The sequence below is a fragment of the Sorex fumeus genome, unplaced genomic scaffold, assembly GCF_029834395.1.
Source record: "Sorex fumeus unplaced genomic scaffold, SorFum_2.1 ptg000072l, whole genome shotgun sequence".
Taxonomy (NCBI): Eukaryota; Metazoa; Chordata; class Mammalia; order Eulipotyphla; family Soricidae; genus Sorex; species Sorex fumeus.
The window spans coordinates 17,105,901-17,121,046 of NW_026606129.1; the positions used below are offsets into that span (position 1 = coordinate 17,105,901).

The window sequence follows — 15,146 nt, forward strand, 5'->3', positions numbered from 1 at the left end:
AGAGTGAAGAAACATAAAAGGAACTTACCCTCTCTCCTGAAAATCCTCTTTCACCCTAAAATTAAGGAAAAAAAGAACACGTGAATGAGACTCAAACTGGAAGTTAGATATCCCCTAATTTTAGGAAAATTAAATGATTGGGTCAAAATGAAAATTTCTTCTCCAGAGAAGATCATGTTCAAGAGAAATCCATAGCTCACAAGAGGAGCAGCTCCCGGGAACAACAGGACAAGTTTGTTGAATGATAACTAGTTAAAACTATACACAATATCATTGTTATAACCATACATTCCCCCTCTAGGACTCTGAGGTGGTAGGAAATTGGCTTTTATAGGAAATATTCTTACTTTGGAAGATTGAGAGACATTTAAAGCACCTATTCAAAATGGGTTTTCTGCCCTTGACCCTATGGCCTTTAAATTGGAGTGAAGGGGGTGTTTTAGGCATGCCTTCCAATTGCCAGCACTGCAGCACTATGGCACTTTTCCTGAGACCAGAGCCTGGAGAGGCCATTCCAGAAGTGCTGGGGAAGGAATGGCTCCCAGGATTAGGGATCTGGGTATGCAAAAATCCCAGCCTCTTCTCCTCTTGTGTGAGATAACACTGAGGTGCAAGTGTGATTCTGGCTCCCCGATTTCCTCGCAGGATTAAGTTCTGTCTGCATCCAATACTACTGAAGAGCATCCTTTTAGGTCTCCTTTTCATCCTGTGTACTCCCCTGCTCCTTCCCAGGACTTACTGAGATCACCACCCAATAAATTATTTGCCCTTGATTCCTCATCTTAGTTCTATACCCAGGTGGCTCTTTGTCAAAGAAGAGCTCAAGTGCGACATCTGTGTTGAAGAATTAAGATGTTCTTCCCATGCAAAGGATAAGACAGAGGAGGCCACACTCACCTGAAGCCCTCTTGGACCTGGGCATCCTTCCACTCCTTGGAGTCCAGGAAAACCTTGGAGGCCTCTTTCTCCCTGTGGAGTAAAATACACATGGAAACATGAAACCAGTTTTTCATACCCCCCAAGCCATTCAAACCAGCAGTAATGGCCATTAGGAAACAAAATGGGAATAGTAATTCTAGCAATAGTATATTAATTTGAAGATAAAGGAGAAACTGATCATTGTTTGGTGATTAGGGCAAGCATCACATTTAATGTTCTCAACAAATGTCATCTTGACTGATTGCTACTAAATTTTCATTATTTGGTTACCTGAGAGAACTGGACTCTGATATATAACCAAGATTTTGATTCAGAATCAATGCAGATTTATGCTACCATTTCATAACAGATACAAATCAGGAAATACATGAAATCTGTGTCTGGGAGATTGTATTTTTCCTAAGATGACCTCAACAAAAATCACCATGTTCCTCTTTGGTATGACCTTACCACAGTCCATCATGAAGAGGAATCCAAATGACCTACTCTTGGATGTGGTCCTCACATAGAAATGCCACTGTATCCAATCAAATGTGGCAGATGAGTTACTGCCTAGCACCAGCAGCTCACTCTTCTAAAAGTCTGGCAACTTCAGTCATAGTCTCCTGTATGCTTGCTCTCAGGAAGGAGCATCCTTGTATTGGGTGCTCCAATTTAGACCATGCCACCATCCAGTTCCAGCTAGGACTGTCTTTCTGCCACTGAAATTCCATCCCAGTTGAGACTGAGACATGAGAGAGAGGAATTTATTAGGGCAGTGAATTCTGCAGCCCACACAACCCACTTAGTCCAGCTGAGATCCCAGGTGTACCACAGAAAGTTGCCTCCACCTGCTCTTTCTTTTTCCATTTCTATGATCAGGGAATATAGAAACACTTTATAGGCTTCTCCCCAGCACAACGAGCTTCCCTCCTGAAAAGGCTCGGCATGTCTACATGCCTGATTCAGCATTTGACCCTGGGGAGAAAACAGACGCTGACTTGGCTTTGCTCTCCATAAGAGAGTGTCCCCCAACGAATGCCAACTGGTTCAGTCTTTCTGGTAAACAATATGGGAATTCCTTAAAAAAATAGAAGTTGAGCTTCCCTATGACCCAGCAATACCACTTCTGGGAATATATTCCGAGGGTGCAAAAAAGCACAGGAGAAGTGACATCTGCACCTGCATTTTCATTGCAGCACTGTTCACAATAGCTAGAATTGGGAAACAACCTGAGAACATGCAAATGGCTAAAGAAATTTGGTACATCTACCCAGTGGAATACTAAGCAGTTGTTAGGAGAGATGTAGTCATGAAATTTGCTTCTAAGTGGATTGTCATGGAGAGTATCATGCTAGGTTAAGTGAGTCAGAAAGAGAGGAATAGACATAATGATTGCACTCATTTGTGGAATATAAAATATTATATGAAACTAACACCCAAGGACAGCAAAAACTAGGGCCAGGAAGATTGCTCCATGGATAGAAGCTTGCCTTATGAGTTGGGGGAGAAGGCAGCTGGAATAGATAAGGGATCACTAAGTCAGTGATGGTTGGAAGGACCTCTTGGGATGGGAGATGTGTGCTGAAAGTAGATAAATGACCAAACATGATGGCCTCTCAGTATCTGTATTGCAAACCATAACGCCCATAAGTAGAGAGAGAGAGTAAGAGGGAAACTGTCTGACATAAAGGCAGGGAGAGGGGTGAGAGGCGGAGGTGGGGGAGGGATACTAGGGACATTGGTGGTAGAAAATGTACACTGGTGGAAGGGTGTGTGTTGGATCATTGTATGACTAAAACTCAAACATAAAAGCTTTGTAAATGTTGCTCACAGCGATTCAGTAAAAAAATACAGTGTCCCCCAATACTGTGTGTCCATCTGAATAAAAAGTTTGTCAGACCTCCCAAAAGATCCTAGATTCTTCTTTGGGCTTCCCAAAGTCCTGGATCAAAATATATGGAATGAATCAGGTGTCCCACACCCACCCCTGCATTCCACCCTCCTCACCCCCTGCCCAGATACAGAGTCTGAGGATGGAAATGTTTTTACACTACTGGGTATTATTTTTGTTGTTGATGATGATGATGATGCTGTTGTTTTGGTGGTAACTTACTGGAACGGTGAATTAGTTATTTGTCCTTATAACTTTTGAGTTGAATCTACAAATTATGGGCATCATTTTGAAACTGTCTACACAGATGTCTGCTCATTAAGATCAATCTAACAATCTGATCTGCTTTGCCAGGAAATGACATTAAAAGCCATTCAGAGGACAATACATTTTGAAGTCATCTGTTAGTGTGAGAAATGCAATAAAAGAAAAATGAGCCCAATTCCAGCTGTGCTGTCAGACATAGTAGCCACTAGTCACACCAAAAGACTAAGCACACAGCATATCAAATTTAAATTGACAGGTGCTAAAAGTGTGAAATACATACCATACTTCAAATATGGGTGCTTTTACAAAGGGAAGTTTTCTCATCATTTCTTATACTTATTACATATTGAAATATTTTGATAGCCTGGATTTTTCATCAAAATTGCGTGTTTCTTTTTACTTTAAGTTGACTACTATAAAATTTTGTTATGTAAAATTTTATGTGTCAGGTTGTATTTCCACCTCTGTAGAGGATCATCGTAATGCCTTGTTTTTTTAGGATGTTAGGACATCAGAGGGGGTAGAAAACTCATTTCCCAGCCCAAACAGTCAAGTGTGTTTATCCTTTTATCTGAAAGTGTCATTCAATATTCTAAAGAGATGAATGGCCCTTCAGTTGCTCTGTTCACTTTAGTCAGGTCAATCAGAAAACAAACAAACAAAAAAACTTAGAGAAAAATTTTGGATATCGTAAAAATGCTAAGAATATTTTCACTTCTCATACATAAAAAGCAAAAATCTAAAGATTTCTTCATGAATACACGTCTTGTATGTGAAGTTTTACTTACTGAAATAAAGAAATTAGTTGAATGATTCTCTAATAAATTTAATGGAAGAAAGTAACTTGTGTCAAATTCCATCTATTTCTCTACACTCCACTTATTTTACAAGTTCAGACATCTCAATGTTCAGAATAATAAATCAATGAGCTATTCTACATTTGGAGCAATGAAAACATGAATTACTGTACATAGCAATTGTATATATTTAATATTTAAGAAGACTGGTGCAAAGATGCTGTAGAAACTGAAGCACTTTGGTGAGCTGTTCATAGAAGTTAAAATGATTTTTCTAGCTATGCTAATTTTTTTTTCACTCTTGGCTTCTCAAAAGAACAGTTTTTAAGAACCCCCCCCATAGCAAGTGAATATACATAACACTGAATATAAATCTAACTGAAGCAGATATACAAATAACTGACTTCTATTAAACCAGATATTAAATATATACTCGAAACTGCATAAAATAAGGCCACTATCTTCACTTAAGTATTTTGTTTTGAAAAAATAAATATCCATCTACATTCACTGTCACTGTCCTCCTGTTGTTCATCAATTTGCTCGAGCGGGCCCATTAACGTCTCCATTGGATACTTCGTTGTTACTGTGTTTGGCATATCGAATACATCACGGGTAGCTTGCCAGGCTCTGCTGTGTGGGCGAGATACTCTCGGAAGCTTCCAGGGCTCTCTGAGAGGGGCGGAGGAATCGAACTCGGGTCGACCATGTTGGCTACGTGCAAGGCAAACACTCTATTGCTGTGCTATCGCTCCAGCCATCTACATAATATTATTTATATTAACATATAGGGTGTTTGTAACTTTGAAACAAAATAAGTAATTTTGAAATTATATTTCAAACCGTGAACGATCGGTTTGAGGCTCTTCATGTTCCTAGAACAAGCAGATGCCATTGGGCTACATTATCACGAGACAGGGATGAATGGAGATGTTACTGGCACCCGCTCAAGCAAATCGATGAGTAATGGGATGTCAAGTGATCAAGTGAAATTATATTTTAATTCCTAATGTGGTAGATAACTATAGTAGCCACCACATGAACAATAGCTCTTCAAGGTTCTCAGTCATCTTGGAGAGTGTAAAAGTATCCTGAGATTACTGTCCACTGTCACTGTCTTCCCATTGTTCATCGATTTGTTCGAGCAGGCCCAGTAATGTCTCCATTGTGACAATTGTAACTATGTTTGGCATATCGAATACATCATGGGTAGCTTGCCAGGCTTTGCCGTGCGGGCAAGATACTCTCGGTAGCTTGCTGGGCTCTCCGAGAGGGGTGGAGGAATCGAACTCGGTCCGGCCATGTTGGCCGCTTGCAAGGCAAATGCCCTACCCACTGTGCTATCGCTCCAGTCCTCCTGAGATTAAAACTTTGCAAATCATTAGATGCAGGAGAAACCATTATTAACAAATAGTATTGTAAATCAGAAAATCTCAATCAACAGAAAAAATTATTTTCTTTAAACGTTGTAATATGGGGAAATAATGGGATATGCAAATCATTTTTATAATATAAAACTATGGCAAAATTGTTCTCATCCTTTAAAATTAAAAATTAACCAAAATGAATAGAGTTTTTTTTTACTTACTGTCTGGTATTTATAAGATATATATCTATAAACATACGGTGGTACTTATAACCTCTGGGGTGGGGGCAACTATAACTTAATCACCTTTTCAGTCACTCAGGAGGCTATCAGAGTGACCTTGTAATAGAAATAGCCTTTGAGTCTCTTAAAAGTCTTCTGTTATATCTCTTCTAACAAGCTTACTTTATAAATAGCTACAAATCACCTACAATTTAGTTTGCCTAAAGCAACATACAGGCATGGTTATACTGATCACATTTTCAATTATCTCAGGTTCACTGATTAAATACAAAATGATACTTTGCCTGAGTGATAGCACAGCGTGTAGGGAGTTTGCCTTGCACACGGCCAGGTGGGCCAACCCAGGTTCAGTTACTCTGCTCCTCTCGGAGAGCCCGGCAAGCTACTACCGAGAGTATTCAGCCTGCATGGCAAAGCCTGGCAAGCTCCTCGTGACGTATTCAATATGCTAAACACAGTAACAAGTCTCACAATGGAGACATTACTGGGCCCGCTCCAACAAATCGATGAACAATAGGGAGACAGTGACAGTGACCAGTTTTTTAAAAAAAAAAAACCTGTATAAGACTTTATTCTTTAGAAAATTTGTCCCCATCTATTTGTTATAATAAGTGGTATTTTATATGAATAGTTTATACATACTTTAAATAGTCCATATGCGAAATATATTTCCTGGCTGAAATACAATTAAGAATTGATTCTATCTGATCCATTTTACCATATTTCTTTAACAAGGTCCAGTACTTACATGTCGACCTTCTTCACCAGGATAACCAGGTAATCCATCAAAACCCTTCGTTCCCTGAGAAGAAAAGAAATTGAAATAAACACCCTGGGCTCTAAATTCTTCATTTCTCGTATCTAAGTGAACTATAAATTGTTACTAATAAATAACCTGTCCTGTTTTACTGGACAGTTAGTAAATGTTAGGTACAATGCATATAGATAAATAAAAACAAATGTTCCCAGCACATATTGTAAAACCATGAATGCTGAGTCAAAGAGAAAGCAGAGTGTCTAAAGCGCTTGCTGTGCATGCAGCCAACCTGGTTTTGACTCCTGGCACGTCATATGGTTCCCCAAACCCCACCTGGTGTGATCCCTAAGCACATAGACAAGAGTAAACCCTGAGTACTGCCAGTTGTGACCTACCCTGGCATAAAAAAAATGAACTTTTTTTAAATCTTCGTAGATGGAAACCTTTCAGAGTATTTAAAAAGATGGACAAAGCCCAAGAATTTGACTCATCCTAATGGGGATTTGGTCACACTCTTCCTTGTGGCCATCCAAGGACCATTTCTAATGACCTGTTTTCTTACATGTACTCAGCTCTCATTTTCCTACCACTTAACCACCAAATTAGCAGAGAGCTAAAAATCAACCACTAGGTAAAACCGATGATTTCTTCTGAACTTAATGTTAAAGAATAGAATGTTAAGTAGTGGGGGGAAAGGCCTTAGAAAACAGAGGATGTTAGGTGAGGAAAAAATTTGCACATAAGAGCAGATTTTTCAGTTGTTGTTTTGTGAATGTATTTGTGAAACAAATACTAATAGGCCACATCATTTATTTAGTGAAAAGAATGGGAAACTCAGAGACAGGTCATCACAGAGTTTTACATCCCAAATTGCCTCTTCACACCTGACTGACTTTGAGAAAGTGATGTTCCGTCACTAAGCCTCAATTTCACACCTGTCACTTAGCATTGACCTCAAAGTTTTGTTGAGAGAGCAGAACTGGAAAAGATGTGTTCAAGACACAACACAGGGCCTATGGAGTCCATACTGAAATGTCATTGCTACTTTTCCCTGTCCCCACCCACCAGTTCTCACCTTCTTTCCCTGTCTCCCTCTACCACCTCTGGTTCCATCGTCTCCAAAACACTTGACCAATATATTGCAGCATGTTCTTTCTACAATGGTGTCCTGTAAAACAATCCAGATCAGTTTTCAATAGTGTTAGCTGACAACACATCACATCTTAAAGAGATGAAATTCTCTCATGATCTTAAAAATGATTAGAATACAAGTGCTAGGGGAAAAGAAAGCTCAGATAGAGAAGGGAGCACCAAATAAAGGGTGTTGGGAGGATCCTCCCAGGAAGGAAAAGCATGCTGAAAGTAGACTATAGACCAAACTTGATTGCCACTCAATGCCTCTCTTGCAAACCACAGGACCCAAAAGGAGAGAGAGAGAACAAAAGAGAATGCCCTGCCACAGAGGCAGAGTGGGATGGGGGTGGGAGGGATGCTGGGACCTGTGGTGGTGGAGGATGGGCGCTGGTGGAGGGATGGGTACTTGATCATTGTATAACTGAAACCCAAGCACAAAAATTTGTAAGTCTATAACTGTACCTCGTGGTGTTTCACTAATATAAATAAATAAATAAAAATATTTTAAAAATGATTAGAACAAACAGACCTCATAAAGTATATGTTTTTGAAAAACAAACTTACCAGTTGCCTCAATAAGGTAGTTGGGAGAGATGATAGTGAAAGGCTCAGAGGCTGGTTGTAGGAAAATCCTCGGCCAAATTCTAGCTCCTGAAGCTCTTCTAATTTATGCACATTTTCCAGGCCAACAAAGAGGAGTCCAGAGAGTCCTTTCAAATGCCAATAGTGTGCAACATATGAGTACATCTCTTGAATAGTCTGCTTTTCTCTCACTCATCCCCAAATCATTCATCTATCATCCCACCCTTCCCATATCCTTCAACCCCCTTGCCTCAAATTGCATTTATGTTAAAATTCCTGACTAGCCTGATGACACGAAGAATTTTCTTCACAACCTTCAGTTCCATCAGCTGAAAGTTAAATTGGGAGATATTTAAAAGATGCTCAAAGCTATCATAGATCCTGTTTATTTCAGGAATGGTTTTTATCCATTGTTTTATAATTACATCCTTCTAAACACATTCCTTGGGTAGTCTCATGGTTTACTCTTAGAAACTGGCACTCACAGTCAAAAAGACCTCATGGTGCATGATATTTGAGGAAAGGCAAACTATAGATATGGTTAAAAAAAAAAAGCATATGGTTTCTAAGAGTTGGGGGCAGGGTTGATGGGGTATTGAGAGTAGGTGAATCACTGAGGTGAAAAGACACAAAAGAGGTTCAGATGTAGCAGCACTATTCACAGCAGCCAGAACCTGGAAACAATCAAAGCTCCCGAGAACAGATGAGTGGGTAAAGAAACTATAGTACATATCAACACAATGAAATACTAAGTAGATATTAGCATAAATGAAGTCGTGAAAGTTTCTTATCATGGATGGACATGAAGAGTAGCGTATCATGTGGAGTGAAATGAGTAAGAGGGAGAGGGACAGACATGGAATGGTTGCATTCATTTGTGGGATATAATTTTTTTAAGTAGTATGAGAAGACAGTAGAAAGAGTGCGAAGAATACCAGACTCTGGAAGGAAGCTTGCCACAAGTTGTAAGGGATGAGCACAATTAGGACAGAGAAGGGACCACTATGACAATGATAATTGTAAATGATCATTCTGGATAAGAACTGAGTGCTGGAAGGGGATAAACTGATATTCATGATAACCTTTCAGTAAAAGCACTGCAAGTCACAGAGCATGAAAGGAAAAACAAAGAGAAGAAAAGCTCTGCTATGGAGGCAGGCTGGGGGTTGGCGGGAGGGAAATTGGGAACATGGGTGGTAGGAAACATACGTTGGTGAAGGGAAGGGTGTTGGAACATTATATAACTGAAACCCAATCACGAACAACTTTGTAACTGTGTATCTCACTGAAATTCAATGAAAAATAAATGAAAGTTTTTAAAAATTTAAAAATAGTTGTTCCAATGCAGAAAAAAAGATAGAAAGTGAAAGGGGCAGAATATATGCAATCAAGCATGCTCAGACATGCCCACTCTGTACCAATCAGAACATGCCTAACTCTAGACACTGATTTGCACTACAGACTGTAGTGTAGAATATCTCTCTTGCTGTATATATATATATATATATATATATATATATATATATATAAGCCACCATGGGTTAGTTGGGAAAATACTTGAAAGATTTTTGAGGGTTTTTATGCCCCCACCCCCTACCCACTTACAAACTTAAAATCTCAACAACAAAAAAGTGCCTCCCCATTCTGCTTTCTGGTTTACCTTTGCTGCGGATAAGCTCAGATGCTGTCTTCAGTTTTAGTAAATTATCATCTAGTCCATCTGTAAACACTAAAAGCACCTGTGGATTATGAGAGGAATGAGAAGGAGCAAAGAGAGGAAGGAGGAAAGGGAAAAGAGAATGGAAAAGGGGCTGTTAAAATTGCACAATGAAGTTTAAACTTCAGATGAACGCTTAGCTTCTTCTGGTTGCAGCCAGTGTTTAACTCTGCTCCATTTTAAAGATTTATTTGTTGTTACTGTGTCTGGCATATCGAATACGTCACGGGGAGCTTGCCAGGCTCTGCCATGCGGGCGAGATACTCTCGGTAGCTTGCCGGGCTTTCCAAGAGGGGTGGAGGAATCGAACTCGGGTCGGCCATGTTGGCTGCATGCAAGGCAAACGCCCTACTGCTGTGCTATCGCTCCAGCCCCAAATAAATAAATAAATCTACTTTATTACACCTTTACTTAAATCTTTCCCCATCCAAACAAACAAAAAGACTTTAAGTTGTGTTCAAATTAACACATTCTCTGGATAATACTGTCCAAAAATTTTGTCTTTGTCATTGCAAAAGGACCAAAATTTTAACATTCTTTATGTGACTAAAGTGTTAACCATATTTTATATATATATATTTTTTTAATGTCTTCAGAGACTGGAGACATAATACAACAGGCAAGGTGTACTTGCATATGGCTGACCCTAATTCAACCCTCCTATCCAGTCCTCCTGTGTGGTCCCCTGTACTGGATCACCTCACCAGGAGTGATCCCTAAGTACAGAATCAGGAGTTTTCCCTGAGCACACCGAGATGTGGTCCCCCAAATTTAATTTAATTAAAAAATTATGAATATGAATTCAAAAAGCACATTATACTCAAGAATTAAAGTCATTGACTACATGATATAAATAAGTTAGATGTGATTGATTTTGGGAGTTTGTTTCTTAATAAATGTCATGTGAGACCTGATTTTTGTGCATGTGTAATTATGAGGCACCAGAAGGGGAAGAAATTGGCTGAACTAGCAAGACTTCAGCTATCACTGAAGGCAAAGGAATTTATGGGTCAATGAGTAACCCAGGACCTTAAATATCTTCTAATTTATCTTTGGAATGATTTTTATGACACACAAATTTCTGTAATAGACCGGTCAGTTTGAAGTCTAGTACTAATTCTTTTATCCATATTGGCAGTTTTGAACCTCCATGGATCAATACATATTTATTGATAAAATATGAATATATCTCTTGTTTAACTTGACTAAGAAAGTCTATGTTTTGCCTCTATGAAGATTTTATTGTTAAAAATAGTTTACCTTACTCATAGTTAACCTCCCTTTATCGCTAACATGAATTCTCAGTATTATTACCTTCACTTGTGCAGAAGAAGGGTGGAGAGCATTATTCCCCAGGGTCTGCAAAAATTCCACATCCATATGATTGCTTCTGGCAGTCTGCTGATGCAGAAGGTTCTGAATGTTCTCGTTACTCAGCACTCCGATGCCTGAATCATAGATCAGCTGGCCATTTGAGCCAGTAGCCAAGAAGCGGAACATAGTATTGATCTGACCAGGAGCACAGCTGATGTTGTAAAGAAAAGCCAAATTGTGCATCAACTCTGGCAGTGACTGTTGAAGCTTCAGCATAACTTGCCTTGTGGGACTAGAGATATCAATTCCTACAGTCAAGTCGACATTGCATCCTTTGAAGGTGGAAGAGAACAAAATCAAATTAGTTATCTAGAGATGCATCACCAAGCCCAGAATAAATCAGCCAAGCTGGTCCGGCCAAATCACAGAGTATCTACTATAGAACAGTTCTTGTTTATTAGGAAGGAGTGCGGGGAGTGTTTAATGGGGGATGCAGGAGGTGGTGTTGTATAGAAAAAGTAACAGGCTAACAGATACAACAAATTGCTTGGTAGAATATGGATCTGCAGAGCCTATTATAGTGTTCTTGCCCCATGGCCTCTGCCTTATTATGCTTAACTTATCATAGTGCCCTTTAAATAGCTGTTCCTCCCAGTGAAGTGCTCTCTGATTCATATTCCCAGCTCTGGAAGGTGAATTATAAAATTCCCCTGCTGCCCTTAGTTTCATTACTTATCCTTCTCTTTCACTAAATAAGAATTCTTGTACAGGAGGGACTATGTCATCCTATTTCCCGAGTGTCTAATACAGATAATCACTGAATGTTTGATAATTGAATAAGTGTGAGCCTAGTGTCTCTTTCAGTAAGAACATTAATGTCCCCTTCCACCTTGCAAGTTTCCTTCTTCATTCATCACCAGGCAATTATCTCTGATACTTCAGAGTGGATTAGAAAATACCAGGAATGATAATCACTTCCAATTTTCCATCTTCTAATTGAAACTTCAACTATAATTTGAAAATTCTCTGATATTTCAGGCTATACATACCCACTCAGGTGAACAGTAAGACCTGTCACAAAATTCCTAAAGTCAAAGTTGGTGGTCAGAGATGCACCTAGATTATAATCTGGGTAAATAATTTAAAGCATAATTTATCGGGTCAAAGAGATAGTCCAGCAGTTAAGCCACTTGCCTTGTACACAGATAACCCTGGCATCTCACGTGGTCTTACAAGCACTGCCAAAAGTGATAACATGAGCACAGAGGTAGGAGTGATCGATCCCTGAGCACAGCCACATGTGAACCCCAAAAATCCAACATGAAATAAAAGTACAAAAAATGTAACTTATTGATCATAAAAGAGATTTTATTATTTCTATTCTGAAACAAAGTATAACATGGGACGGAATTAATTATCTTCCAGTCATGCATTAGTAGGTAATACATGCAGATATTATCCCCTGAGACCATCGGATTAGAATATTTGTTTCAGAATCAATAAAAACAAACTTAATATCATAGATAGTGACTTGAAGTTTACCATGATTTTGCAATGCAGAACTGAGCTATAAGTTTTCAATTTCCTAAATATACCCTGTGCTTGCTGGCCAGATATGTTTCTGGAATTGCCAAGATAGAAAATTACTTGCTTGACCCCTTTCATAGGAAACATCTTGTTTTTTTTTTTTTATTTTTTTAATTTTTCAAATTCGCCATAGGACTTTTCACAGATGTAACTCCCATATAGGATGCAATTTCAGGGGGAAAATGAATTTTTATTTTTCAGTAGGTGTGTTATTTCAACATTTCTAATTTGCATTTTCTAAGCCAGTTTTATTCTGTAAAGCAAGGATCATTTCTTTTGTTGTTAATGAAAGACTGAACCTTTCTAGATAATATCCATAATCTTTAGGATTCAACTTTATGAATCCAGAATTAATCATGTTCTAGCCGTTATTAAAGCACCTAGCTAATATTATTTAAAGAAAAAAATCAAAAGACAAAGCTGAAGATAAGTATAGATCCTAATGTATGACTTTGTGCAAGATTAACTAAAAGGTAAAGTTAGAATCTCATATCTCATCCCCAAGATAAGATCTAGGTAGAAGTAACACACACACACACACACACACACACACACACACATATAGCATGTACATATGCTATACACATGATATATTAACTGATAAATATAGGAGTTCTACAATGTGTTTTTATGTTTAAATAGTTCATATATATATATATATAACTTTCAATTGATTTACAAATTCACCAAGGACACTACAAAGAAACAATATTCTTTAGATAGTATAAAGGTAAAGGCCCTCCCGTTGATCGTCGATTTGCTCGAGCGGGCCCAGTAACGTCTCCATTGGAGACTTTGTTGTTACTGTGTCTGGCATATCGAATACTCTCAGTAGCTTGCCGGGCTCTCCGAGAGGGGCGGAGGAATCGAACTCAGGTCGGCCATGTTGGCCGCTTGTAAGGCGAACGCCCTACCCGCTGTGCTATTGCTCCAGCTCTGTAGTATAAACTAGATAGTATAAACAAAATTTTTAATTTAATGCTCTAGAAAACTGGTTCAGACCTATCAAACCCTGCTCCTTTAATTTCCATCTGAACCTGTCTTCTTGTTTTCTCATCTGGAAACTTGTCCCCCTGTTCCACATGAGGTTGGCATGATGATTAGTTGAATGTAGACCATAAAACACATTAGAAGCAATGCTACATAATAATGGTAAAGCCAATCATGAATCTGGACTGTGCTCACACTGGAGATGGTCTTCTTTTTTGGCATATTTTTCCCATTTTTTAAAAATTGAATCAAGTGAGATACACAGTTAAAAGGTTGTGAGTTTCAGTTATATAATGTGGCGGCCTTCTTTTGAAGTTTCGATTTATGTAGAAATATCTGCCCTTCTGGCTTGAACTAACCTCTATTCCTAGTGGGCAAAAGCTTCCTAACCAATGATACTATTTTTTAAAAATAAACACTGTTTCTCGTATGTGTGAGGAATCAAGCAAGATAAATAATGGGAAAGAGCTTTTGTGAATGCAAAAATCCCTGGTTCTGCGTCTCGGTAGAACGTCAAAAATGCAGGACCTATTTAGAAGACATATGGTTAGTGACCTAGGAGCATAAAGAGACATAAAGAGAAACAGCATTATCTTTCCTTTTTGGGGGGGATAAAACCACAAAGAGCTTCCCTATCCAACTACACATCAGTATATTCTGAGACATAATAACAAAATGATCTACAACACAGGATTTCTTTGGGGAGGAGTGCCAGAGGGGAGAATTTTCCATCGCAGTGCTCAGGAGGCCTGGAGGAGCCCCCTCCTCTCACCCCAACAACAATTCTAGGCCTTTTGGGCTGATGTCTTAACACAAGGGACCAAGGAAACAATGTTGGGGATTTACCCCAGCACCCTAGATATTGCTAAGGGGGCACAGCATCACTTATAGAAATAATAGACTTTATGGGTTCCTTATATACTCTTCTATAGTATTTTATTTCACACAATTACTGAGCTATACAATACTACACCATATCATATTGTTCTATGACAGTTTAAGCTATACTATGTTATTTTATTCTATACTCTGCTTCAACATGTTACATTATTTCATGATATACCAAACCATATCAGGATGCACTATAGTTATTATGTTACTCAGTGTCATTATAGGGCCAGCAAAATCCATACAACTTGTAAATTATTAAAAAGACAGACTCCCACCTGACCTACTGAATCATAATCTGCACTTTAACAAGATTGCCAGATGATTCACAGGCACATAAGGTCTGAGAGGTCCTATTCAGCTCTATGAACTCTTCAATGAGAGCTCTATGATATCTCCAAGAGGCTATACAGGACAGTAATGAATGTCAGAACAAGAACCCAGAATCAGATCTCAGTTTTTGCAATTTATTTCCTTGGGCCAAATAACATGCTTTTGCTCTGCCTTAGTTTCCTTCTCTAAAATAGTATATAGTCCATGGAATTATAGCACTACACTGTAGCACTGTCCTCTCGTTGTTCATCGATTTGCTCAAGTGGGCACCAGTAACGTCTCCATTGTGAGACTTTTCGTTACTGTTTTTGGCATATCAAATACGTCATGGGGAGCTTGCCAGGCTTTGCCTTGCAGAC

The 15,146-nt window shown here is 38.8% G+C and overlaps 1 protein-coding gene across 1 annotated transcript in view; it reads right to left on the reverse strand.

Moving 5' to 3' along the window:
- LOC130037460 (collagen alpha-4(VI) chain-like) overlaps positions 1-15,146 on the reverse strand; it is a 125,060-nt gene that overhangs the window by 85,837 nt on the left and 24,077 nt on the right. Inside the window, 7 exon segments of the mRNA XM_056129304.1 lie at positions 29-55; positions 898-969; positions 6,234-6,287; positions 7,318-7,410; positions 7,941-8,086; positions 9,619-9,697; positions 10,990-11,321. Of these exon segments, the coding sequence (XP_055985279.1) occupies positions 29-55; positions 898-969; positions 6,234-6,287; positions 7,318-7,410; positions 7,941-8,086; positions 9,619-9,697; positions 10,990-11,321 (803 nt within the window).